Raw genomic sequence first — 17,908 nt, 5'->3', positions numbered from 1 at the left:
TGGGCTCCCTGCATGGAGCCTGCTTCTCCCTCTGCCTGTGTCTCTGCCTCTCTCTCTCTCTGTGTTTCTCATGAATGAATAAATAAATAAAACTTAAAAAAAATAAAATCCCTACACCTTTCTCCACATCACCCCTATCCCTTCCTGTCTACTCATGAGGAAATGGAGATTCAGATTCAACTTAGTATTTATTGAGTTGGACATGCTGCAAGATACATTTGTTGATATTTCTTAAATCTTGAGAAGTAGGGATTTTTTCTTTATTTTATAGAAGAGACGACAAAGGCTTTTAGCTCACAGTGGAGCCAGTGCTTTCTGAGTCCCAAGTACATGGCTCTTTGCATTGTACTATACTGTGTTTTAATTGTTTCAAGACTAGATCATAGAGTGTTAGGAGAGATTTTGGAAATATTCCCGTAAATGAACCTAGATTCTGGAGTTGGGCTGTCTGGATTTAGATCTTAACCTTCTCACTATATTAACTATGTGATTTTGGGAAATTACTTATCCTATCTATACTTCAGTTTCTTTATCCATATAAATGGTATAATAGCAATACTCTTAGTCATTGGGTGGTGATTGTGAGCTTTTTTTTTTATTTGACAGAGAGAGGGAGAATGAGAAAGCACAAGCAGGGGGAGTAGGGAAAGGAGAGGGAGAAACAGGCTCCCCATTGAGCAGGGAGCCTGATATTGGGATGGATCCTAGGACTCTGGGATCCTGACCTTAACTGAAGGTAGACACCTAACTGACTGAGCCACCCAGGTGCTGATTGTGAGTTTTTTTTTTTTTTTTTAAAGATTTTATGTATTTATTCATGAGAGACAGAGGCAGAGACATAGGCACAGGGAGCCTATGTGGGACTTGATCCCAGGACTCGGGATTACACCCTGAGCTGCAGGCAGACACTCAACCACTGAGCTACCCAGGTGTCCCTTGATTGTGAGTTTTAAATGGGCTTATATATGTAAAGTACCTAGAAAAGTTCTCAGCACAAAGCAAGTGCTCATAAGTATTACTAATAATTTATATGAGGAACCTGTGCATTGTAGAGGTTAAATTATTTGTAAAGATCATATTTAAATAGCTGAGTTTAAACTAGAATTCAGATCTTTTGACTCCTAGTACAGTAGTTTATGTTTTTGTTTGTTTGTTTTTTAGATTTTTATTTATTTATTCATAAGAGACACAGAGAGAGGCAGGGACACAGGCAGGGGGGAAGTAGGCTCCATGCAGGGAGCCCAATGAGGGAATTGATCCTGGAACTCTGGGATCATGTCCTGAGCTGAAGGCAGAGGCTCAACCACTGAGCAACCCAGGCATCCCTATGTGCTGTTATTTATTTTTTTTAAGAGAGAATGTGTGCACGTGTGTGAACATGAGTGAGAGTAGAGGGTGGGGAATGGGTGGGGGGCAGAGGCAGAGGGAGAAAATCTTAGGCAGGTTCCGTGCTCAGCACAGAGCCTGAAGTGGGGCTTGATCTCACAACCTGAGATCATGACCCGAGCTGAAATCAAGAGTCCAATGCTTAACCTACTGAGCCACCCAGGTACCCCTGACAAGGTGTTTTTAAACTATTTGTGTATCCAGTCCTCATTGTGGCCCTTTAGGATCTACAGGTCAAGTGAAAGAAACCCTTGGCTCCCTCAGAGCTGGTTCCTAGAATAGAGATCTCCAGTACTATGTACATGAATGCCATTATACAATGGAATGTATTTCAATAAGGTTTGTAAAATAAAGTAGGCTTCTCATTTAGCAAAATAGAGCTCTTCCTTTCCCCAGCCTAGTCTTTTACTTTGGCCAAGACCTTTCTGAGTTCAGTTAATACCAGAGGGGAAAACTGAACTTCATTCATAACTCTAACAGCCATTTAATCTCCCTCTTTTGTTTTGGAAATTATTTTTTTTTAAAGATTTTATTTATTTATTCATAGAGACACACACACAGAGAGAGAGAGAGAGAGAGAGAGAGAGAGGCAGAGACACAGGCAGAGGGAGAAGCAGGCTCCATGCAGAGAGCCTGACATGGGACTCGATTCAGGATCTCCAGGATCACGCCCTGGGCTGCAGGCGGCGCTAAACCGCTGCGCCACTGGGGCTGCCCTGTTTTGGAAATTAAATTGCCCTACTGTGTTTTCCCACCCTATAAGTTTCAGCCCTTGTTTTTCATCCTTTTGAGGATGATGGTGATCCCATACTGCTTATTAGAAAGGGATTCTGTGAGGATCAGACAGGTCCGTGTTTTTGAAAAGGCCTTGCAAACTCTTATTTAAATGATAATCTAATTGTAAAATGCCTGAAGTCTGCTTATTTTGTTACTCTCCTGAGAGGGAGCCCATGTCCCCCTGCTTGAATCAGCCATTACTAGAGTTCATAGATCAGGAATAGGCAGGGATACATCTTATCCTTAGAGAGAAGAGCATGGGGAGGGTTGGTCCTGGTTCTATTTTGGAAGTTCTCCTTTCATGTACCCTGTTCTGGCAGGATTTCTAAACTTCTATACATGGAATTGGCTATAAATTCTTGACAGACACTTTTTTTCTTTCTCTAGAGGAACCGGATTAACATTTCCCAGTGGTTTCCAGTATGTAGCCGATTGGTACCTGTGTCTTCTACACAGGGAAAGTGGGGCAGGGCTCTGTCTGGTACTTTCCAGGTAAGGTTTGTTGTTCCTTTGCTTGGTATGAAAACCTTAGTGTTTATTTGCAAATGTCATATATTTATAGATTAGCCAAACAAATTGTGTGATGGAAAAACCTCATGAGACCACTTCTGGGTCTCTGTGGTGCCAACTCAGGACTGATTCCTACAGTATGGTGTCTAGGGCGTTGCTTCTAAATACCCCAGCAGTGGAACTTAGCCTAGGATACCATGCTACAGTCTGATGATTTTTACTGTTGGGAATGTTTCCAGATATTCATCTCAGAGTTAACTTCAGTTTTCTTTTTGTAGCCACATTGTGCCACTTTTATTTGGGGTAAGAAATGTTTCTTCCTTTTTTTTTTTCTTCTTTTTATGAACACAAAATCCAAGGAACAATTATTTGAAGTCCTAGTTTACCATTGACCACATGATTCATTACCTTGGACCCTCCTTGAGAGTTTTTTCTCCTGATTTTTGTTAATTATACAAATAATTTAGTAATAAAGGAAATAAAAATCATCCATGACCTCAAACGTGAAAACATCTGCTGGTTTTTTTCCAGTCCTTATGTGTGTGTGTATGTGTACTAATTTTTTCCTTAGATACCTTAACAAATATCCACAGAATTTTATTTTCTGGTGCCTTTTCACTTATTAAAGCAGACATTATTCATGTTAGATAGATTATATAAATAATTTTTTTAATGGCTACGTGTTATTCTCTTTACTTAAGCTTTGTTTGATATTAAAATTATTTCCATTTCTTTGCCACTATAAGCTTTAAATAGTTACTATTTTCTTGATATATAGTTTTTAAAATTTTAAATTATTTATTAAAGATAAATTCTTAGGAAGGTATACCCGGGTCAATGAATATGAGCAATTTCTCTCTCCATAAGGTTGTTTTAATTTATAGTGCCACCAGCAGTGTATATATAACTAGTATTTCATTATTACCTCCTCTGAATTTGGTGTTTTAAAAAGAATTTAAACTAATTGGTTAGAAAATGTTACCTTGTTTTGCTTTGTATTTCTTTATTTGTCAGGATTAAATATTTTTCTATGTTTATCAATTATATTCTAGTTTGAAAAAATCATATGCTTGTATCATTTCTCCATTTATCTGTGCAAATTTATTTTTCTTACCAATTTATATGAATTCCTTCTGTAGTCATTAACTTCTTTTTCATATTTGATGCAATTAAAATATTTTAATGTAAATTATGCTATATAATTTATTCACATAAATATAATATACTAAAACTATTTAAAATAGTGTAATTCTCTTTAACATGTGTAAGCCTTGCCCTTCTGAGGACATGTTTTGTTTGTGCTTGTACTTCCTGGGCTTCTCATTAACCCTGGCACAGAGTAGGCGCTAAATATATGTTGAATAAATAAAGAATATGTCTGTACAGAGGAGGCATTCTACTTTGTGTAGTCATATAGCTATTTCTTTTCAGAGTTGGAATATGTTCTGTTAATTTTTGTCTATTGGAAAATTTTAATGGGATTTATCATAGAATTCTAAGTCATTTGTTTTTCTGTGTGCATAGGTGGTGGAGGGGTAACTCTTCATGTGAATCTCAGACTTGTACCTCATTCTTTCAATCAATAAACATTTCTTAAGTACCTAATATGTACCAGATACTGTATTAGGTTTTGGGACAACATTATAGCAAAGCATTCATGTAAATAACTTAGGATGGTTTATCTCATGCTGACAAGATGTAATTTTAGCCAATGTAAATAATCTGGACATTTTGTCATATGGTGCCTCATTGGCACATCTTCCCACTTTGAAGACCCCTTGTTGGAAAACTCTGGTTTTCCTCAAGTACATGTCTGACAAGAAGGCAGATTTAGCTCAGAATGGAGAACTTTGTGGTAATTAGAATTGTGGGGTCATGGAATGTGTGGGCAGTATTTTTAAAAAATTACTTGAATTCAGTTAATTAACATATAATGTAGTATTGGTTTCAGATGTAGAGCTCAGTGATTCATTAGTCTTATATAATACTTAGTGTTCATTATATCACATGCCTTCCTTAGTGCTCATCACTCAGTTACCCTGTCCTCCTGACACCCTTCCCTTCCAGTGACTTTCAGTTTGTTTCCTATGATTAAGAGTCTCTTATGGTTTGTCTCCCTGTCTGATTTTGTCTTGTGCATTTTGACATAGTAAATTTTCTGTTACTAGAAATATTCAGGCAATGGTTGGAAGACTGTTAAGGGCATAACAAGAATTCTTCATTGGTTGAATGATAGTATCAGATGATCTCAAAGGTAATGTCCAATGCTATAACCCTGTTACCATTTTAAAAAAGCTAGGGACATTGTATTCTCACCTCTGTCTTTCCTAAATAACCTTTTGAAGTTCTGTCATACTTTGATGAGTCTGCTTTAAAAACATTTTTAAAAATTTTGAAATAATTTACACTTACAGAAAAGTTGTAAAAATGGTTCCCATATAACCTTCATCTAGCTTTCTCTAATGTTAGTATCTTCTATAACCACAGTGCGATTATTGAAACCAGGAAATTAACATTGATATAATACTATTAACTAATCTATGTAACTTAGTACAATTTTACCAGAATTTTTCCCACTTATGTCCTTTTTTTGTGTTCTTCAATTTGAGTTTGTCTAATATTTTCTTATAATTAGGTTATACACTTTTGGCAAAAGTGATGTTCCCTTCTCAGTGCATAATTATAGGGGATATATGATGCCAATATGTCTTGTTACTGGTGACGTTAACTTTGATCACTTGATTATTAAGTTGGTGTCTGTCAGGTTTCCCTACTATAATGTTACAATTTTCCCCTTTGTAATTAATAAGTACCTTGTGAGAAGATACTTAGAGACTATGCAGATATCCTTATTCTCATCATACTTTTGCTCACTGCTTTTAACATCCATCAGTGGTTCTTTTTTTAGAATATTAATTAATTAATTGTTTTAAAAGTTGTGGTTAAAAAAACCCACATAACATTAAGTTTACCATCTTAACCATTTTTAAGTATATAGTTTGATAGTGTAAAGTATATTCACATTGTTGTATGATAGATCTCTAGAACTTTTTCATCTTGCTAAACTGAAATTCTATACCTATTTAATACCAATTCACCCACCGCACCCCTAGCAACCACATTTCTACTTTGTTTCTATGATTTAGACTATTTTAGATACTACATATGAGTAGAATCATAAAGTATTTGTCCTTTATGTTGCTTAGCATACTGTCCTTAAGGTTCATCCATGTTGCAGCATGTGATAGGATTTCACATTTTTTTTTAATCTTTTTTTTTTTTTTTTTTTTTTATGATAGTCACACACAGAGAGAGAGAGAGAGAGGCAGAGACATAGGCAGAGGGAGAAGCAGGCTCCATGCATTGGGAGCCCGATGTGGGATTCGATCCCGGGTCTCCAGGATCGCGCCCTGGGCCAAAGGCAGGCGCTGAACCTCTGCGCCACCCAGGGATCCCAGGATTTCACATTTTTAAGGCTGTATAATATTCCGTTATGTATATATGTCACATTTGCTTTATCTACTTTCATGGACATTTGGATTGCTTCCACATCTTGGCTATTGTTAATAATGCTGGAGTGATGTAGTATGCAAATACCTCTTCAAGGTCCTGCTTTGAATTCTTTTCGATGTATACCCAGAAGTGAGATTACTGCATTATGTGGTAATTCTATTGATGGTTCTTGACTGCAATCATTTCTGTGGTGTTTATATAATGATGATTTTCTATTTCCATCATGACTATATTTATTGCTTAGAATTCTACTGTAAGGAAGAGCTGTTACTTCTCTATTTATTTATTTAATTATTTATATCAGTATGAGCTCATGGATATTTCTCTCTGTGAGTTGTAATTCATCATGCTTATTATTAATTTTGTTGATCAAATTGTCCCAGTTTTGGCTTTTTTTATAATAAACTTATTTTTTATTGGTGTTCAATTTACCAACATACGGAATAACACCCAGTGCTCATCCGTCAAGTGCCCCCCTCCGTGCCTGTCACCCAGTCACCCCCACCCCCCCCTCCTCCCCTCCCACCACCCCTAGTTCGTTTCCCAGAGTTAGGAATCTTTAACCAGATTTGGCTTTTAGGAACTCCTTCAAGTTCCTTTCTATGTGCTTTCATCATTTTTGGACATTCTTTATTTTGTAGCATCACAAGATACTTCAGGTTCATGTTGTATTTTCTTTGCTTTAGCCCTAGATTCAGCAATTTCTCTAAGGAGTCCTGGTTCCTTTAACTGGAGAGTGGTATTTGGAATGTTTAGAAATCAAGATCTTTGTGCTCAGTGTGTAGAGAGAGAGAAACTGAGGCAGAGATACAGGCAGAGAGAGAAGCAGGCTCCATGCAGGGAGCCCGACATGGGACTCGATCCTGGGTCTCCAGGATCACACCCCAGGCTGCAGGCGGCGCCAAACCGCTGAGCCACCAGGGCTACCCTCTACTTAGGTTTTAGAAAGCAGTTTGATGTAGGGGAAAGAAGATAGCTCTGAATATATGGTTAATCCCTTAATGAACTATACTACTTTGGGTCTTAGTGTCCTCATTTCTAAAATGAGAGAAGATAGTATCAACTTTGCAAAGTTGTTATGAGATAATATGAGTAAAATATTAAGCATATAGGAGATCTTCAATAAATTGTAATTGCTATTTTTGTTGCTATATGTATGTTCATGCTACTTAGGTAAATTTTATCCTCACTGTATAAATTGAAACTTAAAAAAAAAAATTGTCCTAAAACTACCTTAAGTTGCGAAATGAAAAGGTTGAATTTAGATCTCTGAGATTTCTTCCAGCTCAAGTGTGATTCTGAGTTACTCCTTAGTTCTTCATTTGCTTTTTCTCCAAGCTAAACAGCCTCAATTCATTTTAGCCTTTCCACTAAGACCTTTTATTCATCTCTTTGGTCATTCCTGTGGTTCTTTTCTGGACCTTCTCTAGATTGTCCTTCTATTTAAAACACACACACACACACACACACACACACCATTGGAAAAAAAAAATCTACCTAAGTTTTATTGAGGGCCGACTCTGTGCCCAGAATGATATTGAGTAATGGGACAGAAAATAAAGGAAGTATAAGATAAACTATGCCTTGATAGAGCTTATAGTTTTGCTAAAAAGACCAGTTACATACACCATGGTATTTCAGAATTGCTGGAGTCCTTCCTTCCTTTCTTTCCTTGTTTTTTTTTTCCTTTCTCTTCCCTTCCCCATCCCACCCACCCCTCCCTCCCTCTCTTTCTTTCTTTTTCTTTCTTTCTTTCTTTCTTTCTTTCTTTCTTTCTTTCTTTCTTTCTTTCTTTCTTTCTTCTTTCTTTCTTTCTTTCTTTCTTTCTTGAAGGTCTCTTTCAGAATCTCCTGAGAGCATAAATAAATAAATAAATAAATAAATGTCATATCTTATTTCATTTTAATGAGGAGCTTGCCTGCAAAAGAGTTCATCATTGGAGTTGTCTGGAATAGGTCTTTGTATTTATGTTATGCATTGTAATTTGTTTATCTTTTTCACATATGTTGTTTTATTTGGTTTCCAAAACAAATTTGTGATAGGCAGAGTTGAGGCTTCTGCCTCAGTGCTTTCTCTTCCACTCTACTGTGCTTCATCCACTTTGACTTCTCATTCACCTTCTCTATCCTGCCCACTTCGTAAGGCTTCTTTGTAAGTTTTTTTGGATAACTCTTGGTAATTCTTTTCTCCCTCCAAACTTCTGTGGTTTACACTGTTTACTACACACCTTTTAAGCATTTTTGTATGTTTTATTGAAGTATAATAAAAATACAGATAAAGGTATAAATCAGGTGTACAGCTCAATGAATCATTACAAGTGAACTATCTAGCACCCAGATCAAGAAATAGAACCTAAAAAACTCCATGAGCCCCTTAGTCACTACCCAGAGCCCCCAGTCACTACCTATAGCCCAGATTAGCCACAGTCTTCACTTTGAATATCATAAAATAGTTTTGTCTTTTAAACATACAGTATGAAAAAATAAACATACAGTGCATACTCTATGTATGTACTATATGTCTCTACTTCATCATTATTGTTCTGTGTTGTAATAGTTTATTCAATCTTGTTATTGTGTAGCATTTTAGTATATAAATATACCATGTTTCACTTACCCATTTATCTATTGATTGGTATTTGGATTATTTCTAATTTGAGCTGTTATTTATTTATTTTTTTAAATTTTTATTTATTTATGATAGTCACCCAGAGAGAGAGAGAGAGGCAGAGACATAGGCAGAGGGAGAAGCAGGCTCCATGCCTCGAGCCTGATGTGGGATTCGACCCCGGGTCTCCAGGATTGCGCCCTGGGCCAAAGGCAGGCGCCAAACCGCTGCGCCACCCAGGGATCCCTTTGAGCTGTTATTAATAGTACTGCTATGAACATTTCTTGTAGATGTTTTTTGAACATGTGTACACATTTCTATTGGTGTATGTACTTAGAAGTGGAATTGCTGAGTCTTATAGAATGTGCATACATTCAGCTTATATAGATACTACCAAATATTTTTCCAAAGTGATTGTACCATTTACACTCCCACTAGCAGTGTATGAGAGTTCTGGTTGCTCTGCATCTTTGCTAACACTTCCGTGTATGTGTGCGTAAGGGGGTACATGATCTTTAACTATTTCATTTTTTATTTTTAATTTTTATCTTTTTAAGATTTATTTAGTTATTTGAGAGAGAGAGTATGATCATGAATGGGTGATCTGAGTTACCCAGGTGCCCCTTTAACCTTTTTAAAATATGATATTTGGTTCCATTTCATGTGTTGAGTCTTCTTTCTGTTCTCCACAAGACTATGAGCTCCTTGAAGATAGGGATTGTTTGTATCCTAAAACCTGACACAAAGACTGGTATATTATGGGCATTTAATAAAGGTGGGATGAATGATGTATGTATTCATGGCATGCATGTAGATAAAGACAAGAAGGAAATGTAGGGAATAACCATATGAGTGAGTGGTTGGGTTGGTTCATTCAACAAATATTTGAGTATTTCCCATATCTAACACACTGTATTTGATTTTGGTAATATGCCTAATTTTTATCCTTGTAGATCTTTATGGTAGTGGTGATAGGAAATAAGCAAGTTTCATAAATATATAAATTTATAATATATATAAAATATAAAATATATAAATATATAATTGTACGTTATAATGAGTATTATGAATGAAATGAACAGGCTACTGCTATCATAAAGAAGAATGGGATGATAAGAAACTATTTTAGATAAAATGACCAGAGAAGGTCTTTTTGAAAAGGTGAAATTTGAGTATCTCAGGGTAATTTTTTTTCTTATACAAAAAGTTGTTTATTGGGATCTTTTCAGTTTTTTTTTTTTTTAAGATTTTATTTATTCATGAGAGAGAGAGAGAGAGAGGCAGAGATACAGGCAGAGGGAGAAGCAGGCTCCATGCAGAGAGCCCGATGTGGGACTTGATCCTGGAACTCCAGGATCACGCCGTGGGCCGAAGGCAGGCGCTAAACCCCTGAGCCACCCAGGGATCCCATCTTTTCAGTTTAAATGAAAGAAAAATTGATGTCTTTAAAGGTCAAGGGAATCTATTTTGGGGGCAAGAACATTTACAAAAGAATAAAAATATATATTTATAGATATGTACAGGGATGGGGAAACTAGTTATTGTTTTTGGTACTAGATACCTACGTACTCTAGTGGTTCAAATAGTGTTAAATATTAACTCATGAAACTAATGGTAGGACAAAAATACAGCAGTTGGTGAGACAGTCACATAGGAATCCATTGGTTACTCCTGGAGCTATGGGAGAAGAGAAGGATCATGTAATCTAGTAAAAGAGAATTTGCCCCAAAGCTCAGCAAGTTGAAATGGTTGTCCGTTGTTCTTTGAACCTATTTAAATACTTTGTATTTTACAAAGATGAACCATTACATTGATGTATTTGATGTATGTTCTGTGTTTAGTCTTTGTTTAATACCTAAATTAAAGCGTAAGTTCCCTTGGGACTGACCAGGAGAATCCTAACTAATTTTTATACTCTTAACTTGGAAAGAGAAGTAAATAATAATTGTTAATTAGAAATTCTATTTTTCCCTCATTAGGATTAAAGAAAAAAGTCATTTTCATTTTATGTGTCCCTTCTTGGAATAAACTAGAATTGAAGGGATAACCCTCCTTCTGTTCCCTCACCCCTTTTTTGGGTAAAGGTAATATAACATTACTGAGAATTTGGAAACTATTCCTAAATTCATCGATAATTCTATGAACCTAACAAACTGACCGCTGAGCCACCTGGGCGTCCCGGTCTTGATTTTAATACCAACCTAATACTGTTATGGTGAGGATTAAATAAGGTAATATATGTAAGGCACTTGGCATATATAACCTGGCACATGATAATTGTAAATAATGGCTATTTTATTGCCAAAGTGCATTAAAGTGCAATGTGAACATACAAGGAAGGCAATTCTTATCTGAACAACAATGATATGAGTGGGGACACCTGGGTGGCTCACTGGTTATGCGTCTGCCTTCTGCTCAGGGTGTGATCCTGGGGTCCTGGAATCGAGTCCCGCATTGGGCTCCTTGTAGGGAGTCTGCTTCTCCCTCTGCCTATGTCTCTGCCTCTCTCTCTGTATCTCTCATGAATAAATAAATACAAATCTTTAAAAAAACACCAAACAATGATGTGAGTGATGATGGGAGCTTCTATTCATTATTTCGTGAAAGGTACTTTACATGTATTATCTTCTTTAACCCTCCCTACATATGAGGTTCAGTAAGTTGCTCACTTCAGTAAGTGGCCACCCAGATTGTATGTGGCAAAAGTAGGCTTTAAACTTAAAAACTGACTATTTAGTCTTTTCCCCACATATACCAACCACACTGCTACTAATATTTAGGTAGGTCTTTATTGCAATTGTAGTTCCTAGAGTTGACTCAGATTTATTTAGTTCCAGGTGTCCAGGACCAAATCCTTTGATTTATTCAGGTATCCAAGAGATATTTATTGAGTCCCTGCATAGGTGCCCATCTTGGATTCTTTTGGTGATCAGATCACCAGGAACTAGGTTAATCAATCAAGATTGGGAAGATTCTATAGTTCTTATTTGAAACAGCTCTACTCAGATTAACTGTCTAATGAATGCTCTCTGTTGCTTACATTTGTTTTTTGTTTAATCCCCTAGTGGTCCCCGATGAGCCAGTTCTTAGGATGTGGTAGATCAGAACAGATTCCTGGAGTAGGTGTACAGTGGAGTAGGAAGTATCACACCACAAATAAGGTGAGAATTATTCGTGCTTTCTACATTTATAGACTGCTTTCACACAGGTGTTCTTATTTGAATCTCAGCAAAATTGTTAGCTGGATGAGGCAAGGAATTTTATTGAATGCACAAGGTGAGGCTAATGGAAATGAAGTGACTTGCCCAAGGTCACAAGGATAAGTGACAGACCAACGAATATTTGAATCTACAGCTTCTGATCCTATGTCCTATATCTCTTCTTGTACTGTCTTGCTTGGAAAACACTTTAGAGAAAAAAATTGTTATGGGTTTTATATGTTAAAAGTAATGTGAAGATTTTTATATGTTAAGACATATTATATGTTTAAAGTAATATTTAACTTCTGGAGAATTTCTTATTGATTATATAGCCTGCCTTCATTTGGAGAGGCCTAGCATTAGGATAGGTTTTTCTTGGAGTCTATTTGCAAACAGGACTCATATTTTCAATAGTCATTAATAAAATGTGTTATACTAAAAAATGAGTTTATTTATTTATTTTTTTTTAATTTTTTTTTTCATTTATTTATGATAGTCACACACACAGAGAGAGAGAGGCAGAGACACAGGCAGAGGGAGAAGCAGGCTCCATGCACCGGGAGCCTGATGTGGGATTCGATCCCGGGTCTCCAGGATTGCGCCCTGGGCCAAAGGCAGGCGCCAAACCGCTGTGCCACCCAGGGATCCCTATTTATTTATTTTTAAAAAGATTTTATTTATTTGACAGAAAGAGAGAGAGAGCAAGCATGATCAGGGGGTAAGGGCAAGGAGAGAGGGAGAAGCAGACTCCCCACTGAACAGGGAACCTGATGCAGGGCTTGATCCTAGGACCCTTTGATCATGACCTGAGCCAGAGGTAGATACTTTACCAACTGAGCCACTGAGGTACCCTAAAAAATATGAGTTTAGGAACATTTATTCAGGGCTTGCAGAGCCCTGAGTTGATTATGATTTTGAATAACTTTTGACTGCTTTCAGACAATAGTTTTCTTTCCTTTTCCTGTTATGTCAAAACCATAGAGCTTTCCTTTTCTCAGAATTCTTTGGGAAATGAGGGTCAAGATTTACTTTTAAAAGTACTCTTTTCCATAGCACCTTTTTTTCCCCATAACACTTTTATTCTGATAGCCCAAATCTGTTATTTCCTAGATATGGGTTCATAGGCATATGGTTAATAAGATGGGTCTGAAATTTGAAGGACACCTATTATGTGGAGTTCCAGATGTATTTGCACTGAGTGATAAGATGCCCAGAAAAATGAGAATTAGAAATTCTAGGTATAAAAAAAAAAAATCTAAGCAATAAAAAATGCCCTTAGACCTAATAAGAAACAAAAGCATTCTTTTTTTTTTTTTTTTAAATCAGATTATAGTGATACCTGAGGGGCTCACTCAGTTAAGCATCCCAACTCTTTTTTTTTTTTTTAAGATTTTATTTATTCATGAGAGACCCAGAGAGAGAGAGAGGCAGAGACACAGGCAGAGGGAGAAGCAGGCTCCATGCAGGGAGCCCGATGTGGGACTCGATCCCGGGTCTCCAGGATCACGCCCCAGGCTGTAGGCGGTGCTAAACCGCTGCGCCACTGGGGCTGCCCAAAAGCATTCTTTTTTTAAAAATTATTTTTCAGGATGCCCGAATGGTGTAGTTGGTCAAGTGCCTGACTCTTGGTTTTGGCTCAGGTTGTGATCCAAGGGTTGTGAGATTGAGCCCTACGTTAGGTTCTGCACTCAGTAAGAGGTCTGGTTAAGACTTTCTCTCCTTGGGCACCTGAGTAGCTCAGTTGGTAAAGCCTCTGCCTTTGGTTTAGATCATGATCCCAAGGTGCTGGGATCAAGCCCCGGTGTGGGGTCCTGGCTTAGAGGGAAGTCTGCTTCTCCCTCTCTCTCTGCCTCTCCCCCTGCTTGTGTGTGTGTATATGCTCTCTCTCTAAAAAAAAAAAAAAAAAAAAAAATTTTCTCTCCCTCTGCCCCCCTTCTATAAAATAAATAAATAACTCTTTAAAAAAACTGATTTTGCAACTAATTTTGTCCCCTTCTTTTTGATTAAATAGCTTTCTACTACCAAGGATTCCCCACAGCCTGTTGAGGAGAAGGTTGGTGCCTTCACGAAGATAATAGAAGCCATGGGATTTACAGGACCTTTGAAATACAGTAAATGGGTAAAGTCTTTTAAAATTTTTCTCATTTTCATTTTGGGCTTTGTGCCTTCTGCTCCTCATAGAAGATTTTTTAAAGCTTCTGCTTTGCTTTTGTGAAATTCATACATTTTCAGAACTTTGAAATGTATTGTGTCCGCTTCCTGCCGCGCCCTCCCCATCCCCAACTCCCAAGTCAGATCTATGTATTTGTGGGTCTGGAGTACTCTCTCTGTTCCCTTAACCTGATTCCTTAAAAGTGTCTCAGTACAAGTAAGCCAATAAGACTGGACTTTCCAGGCTCTTGCTACATGATATTCCATACAAATGAGTTCCAAGGAAGTAGATGGGTAGCATTCTTAATGGAAATATTACTCACTGATGAATCCATATTCATAAGTGATTTTTTTACTAGGTCATTGTAGTGACTTTTATTAAAATTTTACTAATAAGCATTTTTTAAATTAATCAATTCTGCAGTTTATTGTAATTCTTATTATGGAGGGATATTTGCTAGCTGTGTCATTCCTAGTCAAGTCTTGGTCTACCACATTATTTGCTTTATAGTAGTTGCTATAAATGAATGACTATCTTCTCTGCATCAGGTATGTATTGCCCCTGGGTTTTTATAACAATGCCTCTAACCAATTAAAGTAATAAAATATTAGCTCAGTTATTTCCTGGTGCTACCATTTCTCTCTACCTTTATAGCAGAAGTGCCTTTTAATGCTTTTCAAGGTTGCTAGAATGTTGAATGAGCCTAATCAGTCATAAGTTATATGTTAATCAAAGCAAATCAACACAAAGCAGTAGGGAGGACTTTTCTAGAAAACATCATAGCTTTGCCCCAAATGATCAAATAATGCCAGTTATACAATTTTAACAGGATGGATTCAAATTAGAATTTCAGTTTTAATATAGACTTTACATGTAGTTTCTTCTTGCAGTATCTAGTTTTCTTTTTTTTTTTTAATTTTTATTTAATTTTTATTTATTTATGATAGTCACAGAGAGAGAGAGAGAGGCAGAGACACAGGCAGAGGGAGAAGCAGGCTCCATGCACTGGGAGCCCGACGTGGGATTCGATCCCGGGTCTCCAGGATCGCGCCCTGAGCCAAAGGCAGGCGCCAAACCGCTGCGCCACCCAGGGATCCCGAGTATCTAGTTTTCTTTCTGAATTCTCACTGCAGCAAGTATAGGCTTCTCTCTCTAATCTCTTTTGACATAAATTCTGAAAAGCAAATGGGGATTCCACAAGCATTTATTTTTAAGAGACTTTGAAAAGTATAAAAGATAACACATATATAGGTAATAATGATGTTCTTGAGACCCTAAGATTACGAAGTGCCTTTTTAATCATCAGTGAAATATTAGTTATATTCACTGAAGTTATTTTTTTTTACATCTTAATCTTTAGGCAAATGATAATCATTGGTATGTCTGGTAATGTTTTTAACAAGAATATTTTCCCTTATTAAAAAATGTTTGTGATTGTGGCATTTGGACTCAACAACTTAAAATATGTGTTTTGTTTGAAAATTAGAAATTAATTAAAAGAAAAGGGAAATGAGAGCAGAAAGGGAAAAAAAAGGAAAAATTTACTGTTTTATTCATTTCTTGATGGTTGAGTTCCACTTGGTTGCTACCATTGCTTTTGTCTAGTCTGTTTTTTTTATGATTCCAGAGGGAAAGTTGGCTACCATTTGGAGGATTACTAAATCATCAGGAAAATTTCTTCACTGTTGTAGTTTAAGTTAGCCTTTTGATTTTTCTTGGTTCCTTGTGACCTCAACTAAGTGCTTAATATTTGCATTTTAAAGGGCTTTGTGGTATGGCAGTATCTACCTTCTGTAACCTTTATTTTAAAATTTGTGACATCAAAACATCAAAATATGATGTTCTAGTATAATTTGAGTGGAAAACATAAGTATAACTTTGCATTTTGAAAGATTATAAGCCCTTTTCAGCAAATGATGACTTAGATATCTGTGACTAGACACTTGTATTGGATTGCACTGGAAAGATCCTTTGAGTTTTGTATTTTCACATGTCTTTCATTAGGAAGTAAAATCTGCTTGACATCAGCATTATCAACCATCTCTCCTCCATTTTTTCCTGTAACATTTTCATATGTAGTTTCATTTTTCTTCTAGATTCTTATTTAGGAATTTAAGTGTAGCTTTTCCTTACCTGTTTGTCCTGAAATAACCATTCTTTTTCGTTATCTTTTGTAGCAACATCAGGTAAGACAAGGACAACATTTGCCCGGTTCAGTCACATGTCATAGAATAGGCAGTTTCCAGATTAGCATAAAGCCAAAAAATTATTTCTGTTCTGAAGGACACTTACAAACTAGAATGCATTCAGAAGTGGGCAGTGAGCCTTGTGAAGGCTTCAGGAATCATATTGAGTGAAGAGTGGTTGAATGAAATAGGGATGCTTACCCTGGATAAAAGAGGTGATGGTTCTTCTCAGGTATTTGTAAAAAAAAAGAAAAAAGAAAAGAAACTTAATCTAAGGTATTCCACTGGGCAGTGGATATTTCATGAATGTTACATGAAGCAGATTTACATTCAATAAAACAAAAATCTAACAAGAATTGTCCTTCAGGGGGATAGGTAACCTCACAAGGTCATTGGACTCGTTTGAACAGTGGCCCAGATGGTTGAGAACCAAAAATGCTGTAGAAGGAATTCCAGTATGGAATAGAAGGTTCAAATGACTTCAAAGCCCCTCCAACTCTCACACAGCTGTTAGTGCAAACCTTTTACTACATTCATTTTTCATCTTGTAAGATGGCACAAGATGCAAATGTCAGTGGGAGAGCTGATTTTCATTTCTTAAAGCTGTCTTAGGTGCTTGTGTTTTCATCAGGGACACTGATGAAGTCTTCCAGAGTTAGAATGAAATAAACATGAAGTCATCTGAGAACCAGAATAATTTGTATTGACTGGGTGGAATTTAGTTCACCCACCTCTTTAACTTATATTAATGCATGAATCTTGGAAGAAGTTCTTTCCCCAAGTTGTTATTTCCAGTCCCTCTGTGATGGTCTTAGGGGACTTGCTTTAGACATTTGTCCAGGAAAATGGCTCACCCAAGTATAAAGGCTTGGCTTCACTGCAGGAAAAGTGAGGAACTATAAAATGCTTCTGATTGCCACATTTTGAGCACTGTATAAATACACTAGCCAGTCTAGTGAGGTCTTTATTATTTGTAATGAAGGCTTTCTTCATAAACATGTGGTGGGAAAAACCTTTTCAAGAGAAGATTTGGGTCTTGGTGGCAAATCTGTCTTTCTCAGGCAGAATGAACCTAGAGGACTCTATTAGAATCTGAAGGAAACTGCAGAGTTAGAAAAAAAATTTAAAAAATAGGCCATTAGGAATTTTACTTAAAAGTGTAAATGTGGGGGCACTTGGGTGGCTCAGTGGTTAAGGATCTGCCTGTGGCTCAGGTCATGATCCTGGGGTCTTAGGATCAAGTCCTGCTCAGCAGAGTCTGCTTCTCCCCCTACTTTTCCCCCTGCTAGTGATCTCTCTCTCTCTCTCTTTTTTTTCTCTCTCAACTAAATAAATAAAATATTTTAAAAAATAAGATAAAATTGTAAATGTGTTGACATTTATATACCAGTACCCATATTTGACAGATAATTAATTTTTGCCATATTTGCTTTAGTTTTGTATTTTCCAGGATAAACTTTTACAGAAAAAATCCAGCCCATTTCTCCTTTCTTCTCTTTCTTCCTCCACCAAGATAATTACTATTTGAAAGTTGGTTGTTATTCCCTTGTAAATTTTTGTTCTTCTACCACTCATCT

The 17,908-nt window shown here is 36.7% G+C and overlaps 1 protein-coding gene across 9 annotated transcripts in view; it reads left to right on the top strand.

The window, feature by feature from the left end:
- UQCC1 (ubiquinol-cytochrome c reductase complex assembly factor 1) overlaps positions 1 to 17,908 on the top strand; it is a 96,785-nt gene that overhangs the window by 11,722 nt on the left and 67,155 nt on the right. For 5 of the 9 annotated variants that reach the window (XM_072800726.1, XM_072800728.1, XM_072800725.1 and 2 more), the window contains exons 2-4: positions 2,551 to 2,655; positions 11,859 to 11,954; positions 14,005 to 14,112. In XM_072800726.1, the coding sequence (XP_072656827.1) occupies positions 2,551 to 2,655; positions 11,859 to 11,954; positions 14,005 to 14,112 (309 nt within the window). The remainder of the gene's footprint in view (positions 1 to 2,550; positions 2,656 to 11,858; positions 11,955 to 14,004; positions 14,113 to 17,908) is intronic. The other 4 variants (XM_072800730.1, XM_072800727.1, XM_072800724.1 and 1 more) reach the window with 1 other exon arrangement.

The sequence above is a fragment of the Canis lupus genome, chromosome 26 (assembly GCF_048164855.1).
Source record: "Canis lupus baileyi chromosome 26, mCanLup2.hap1, whole genome shotgun sequence".
Classification (NCBI taxonomy): Eukaryota; Metazoa; Chordata; class Mammalia; order Carnivora; family Canidae; genus Canis; species Canis lupus.
This window is presented reverse-complemented; position numbering and strand designations above follow the sequence as displayed.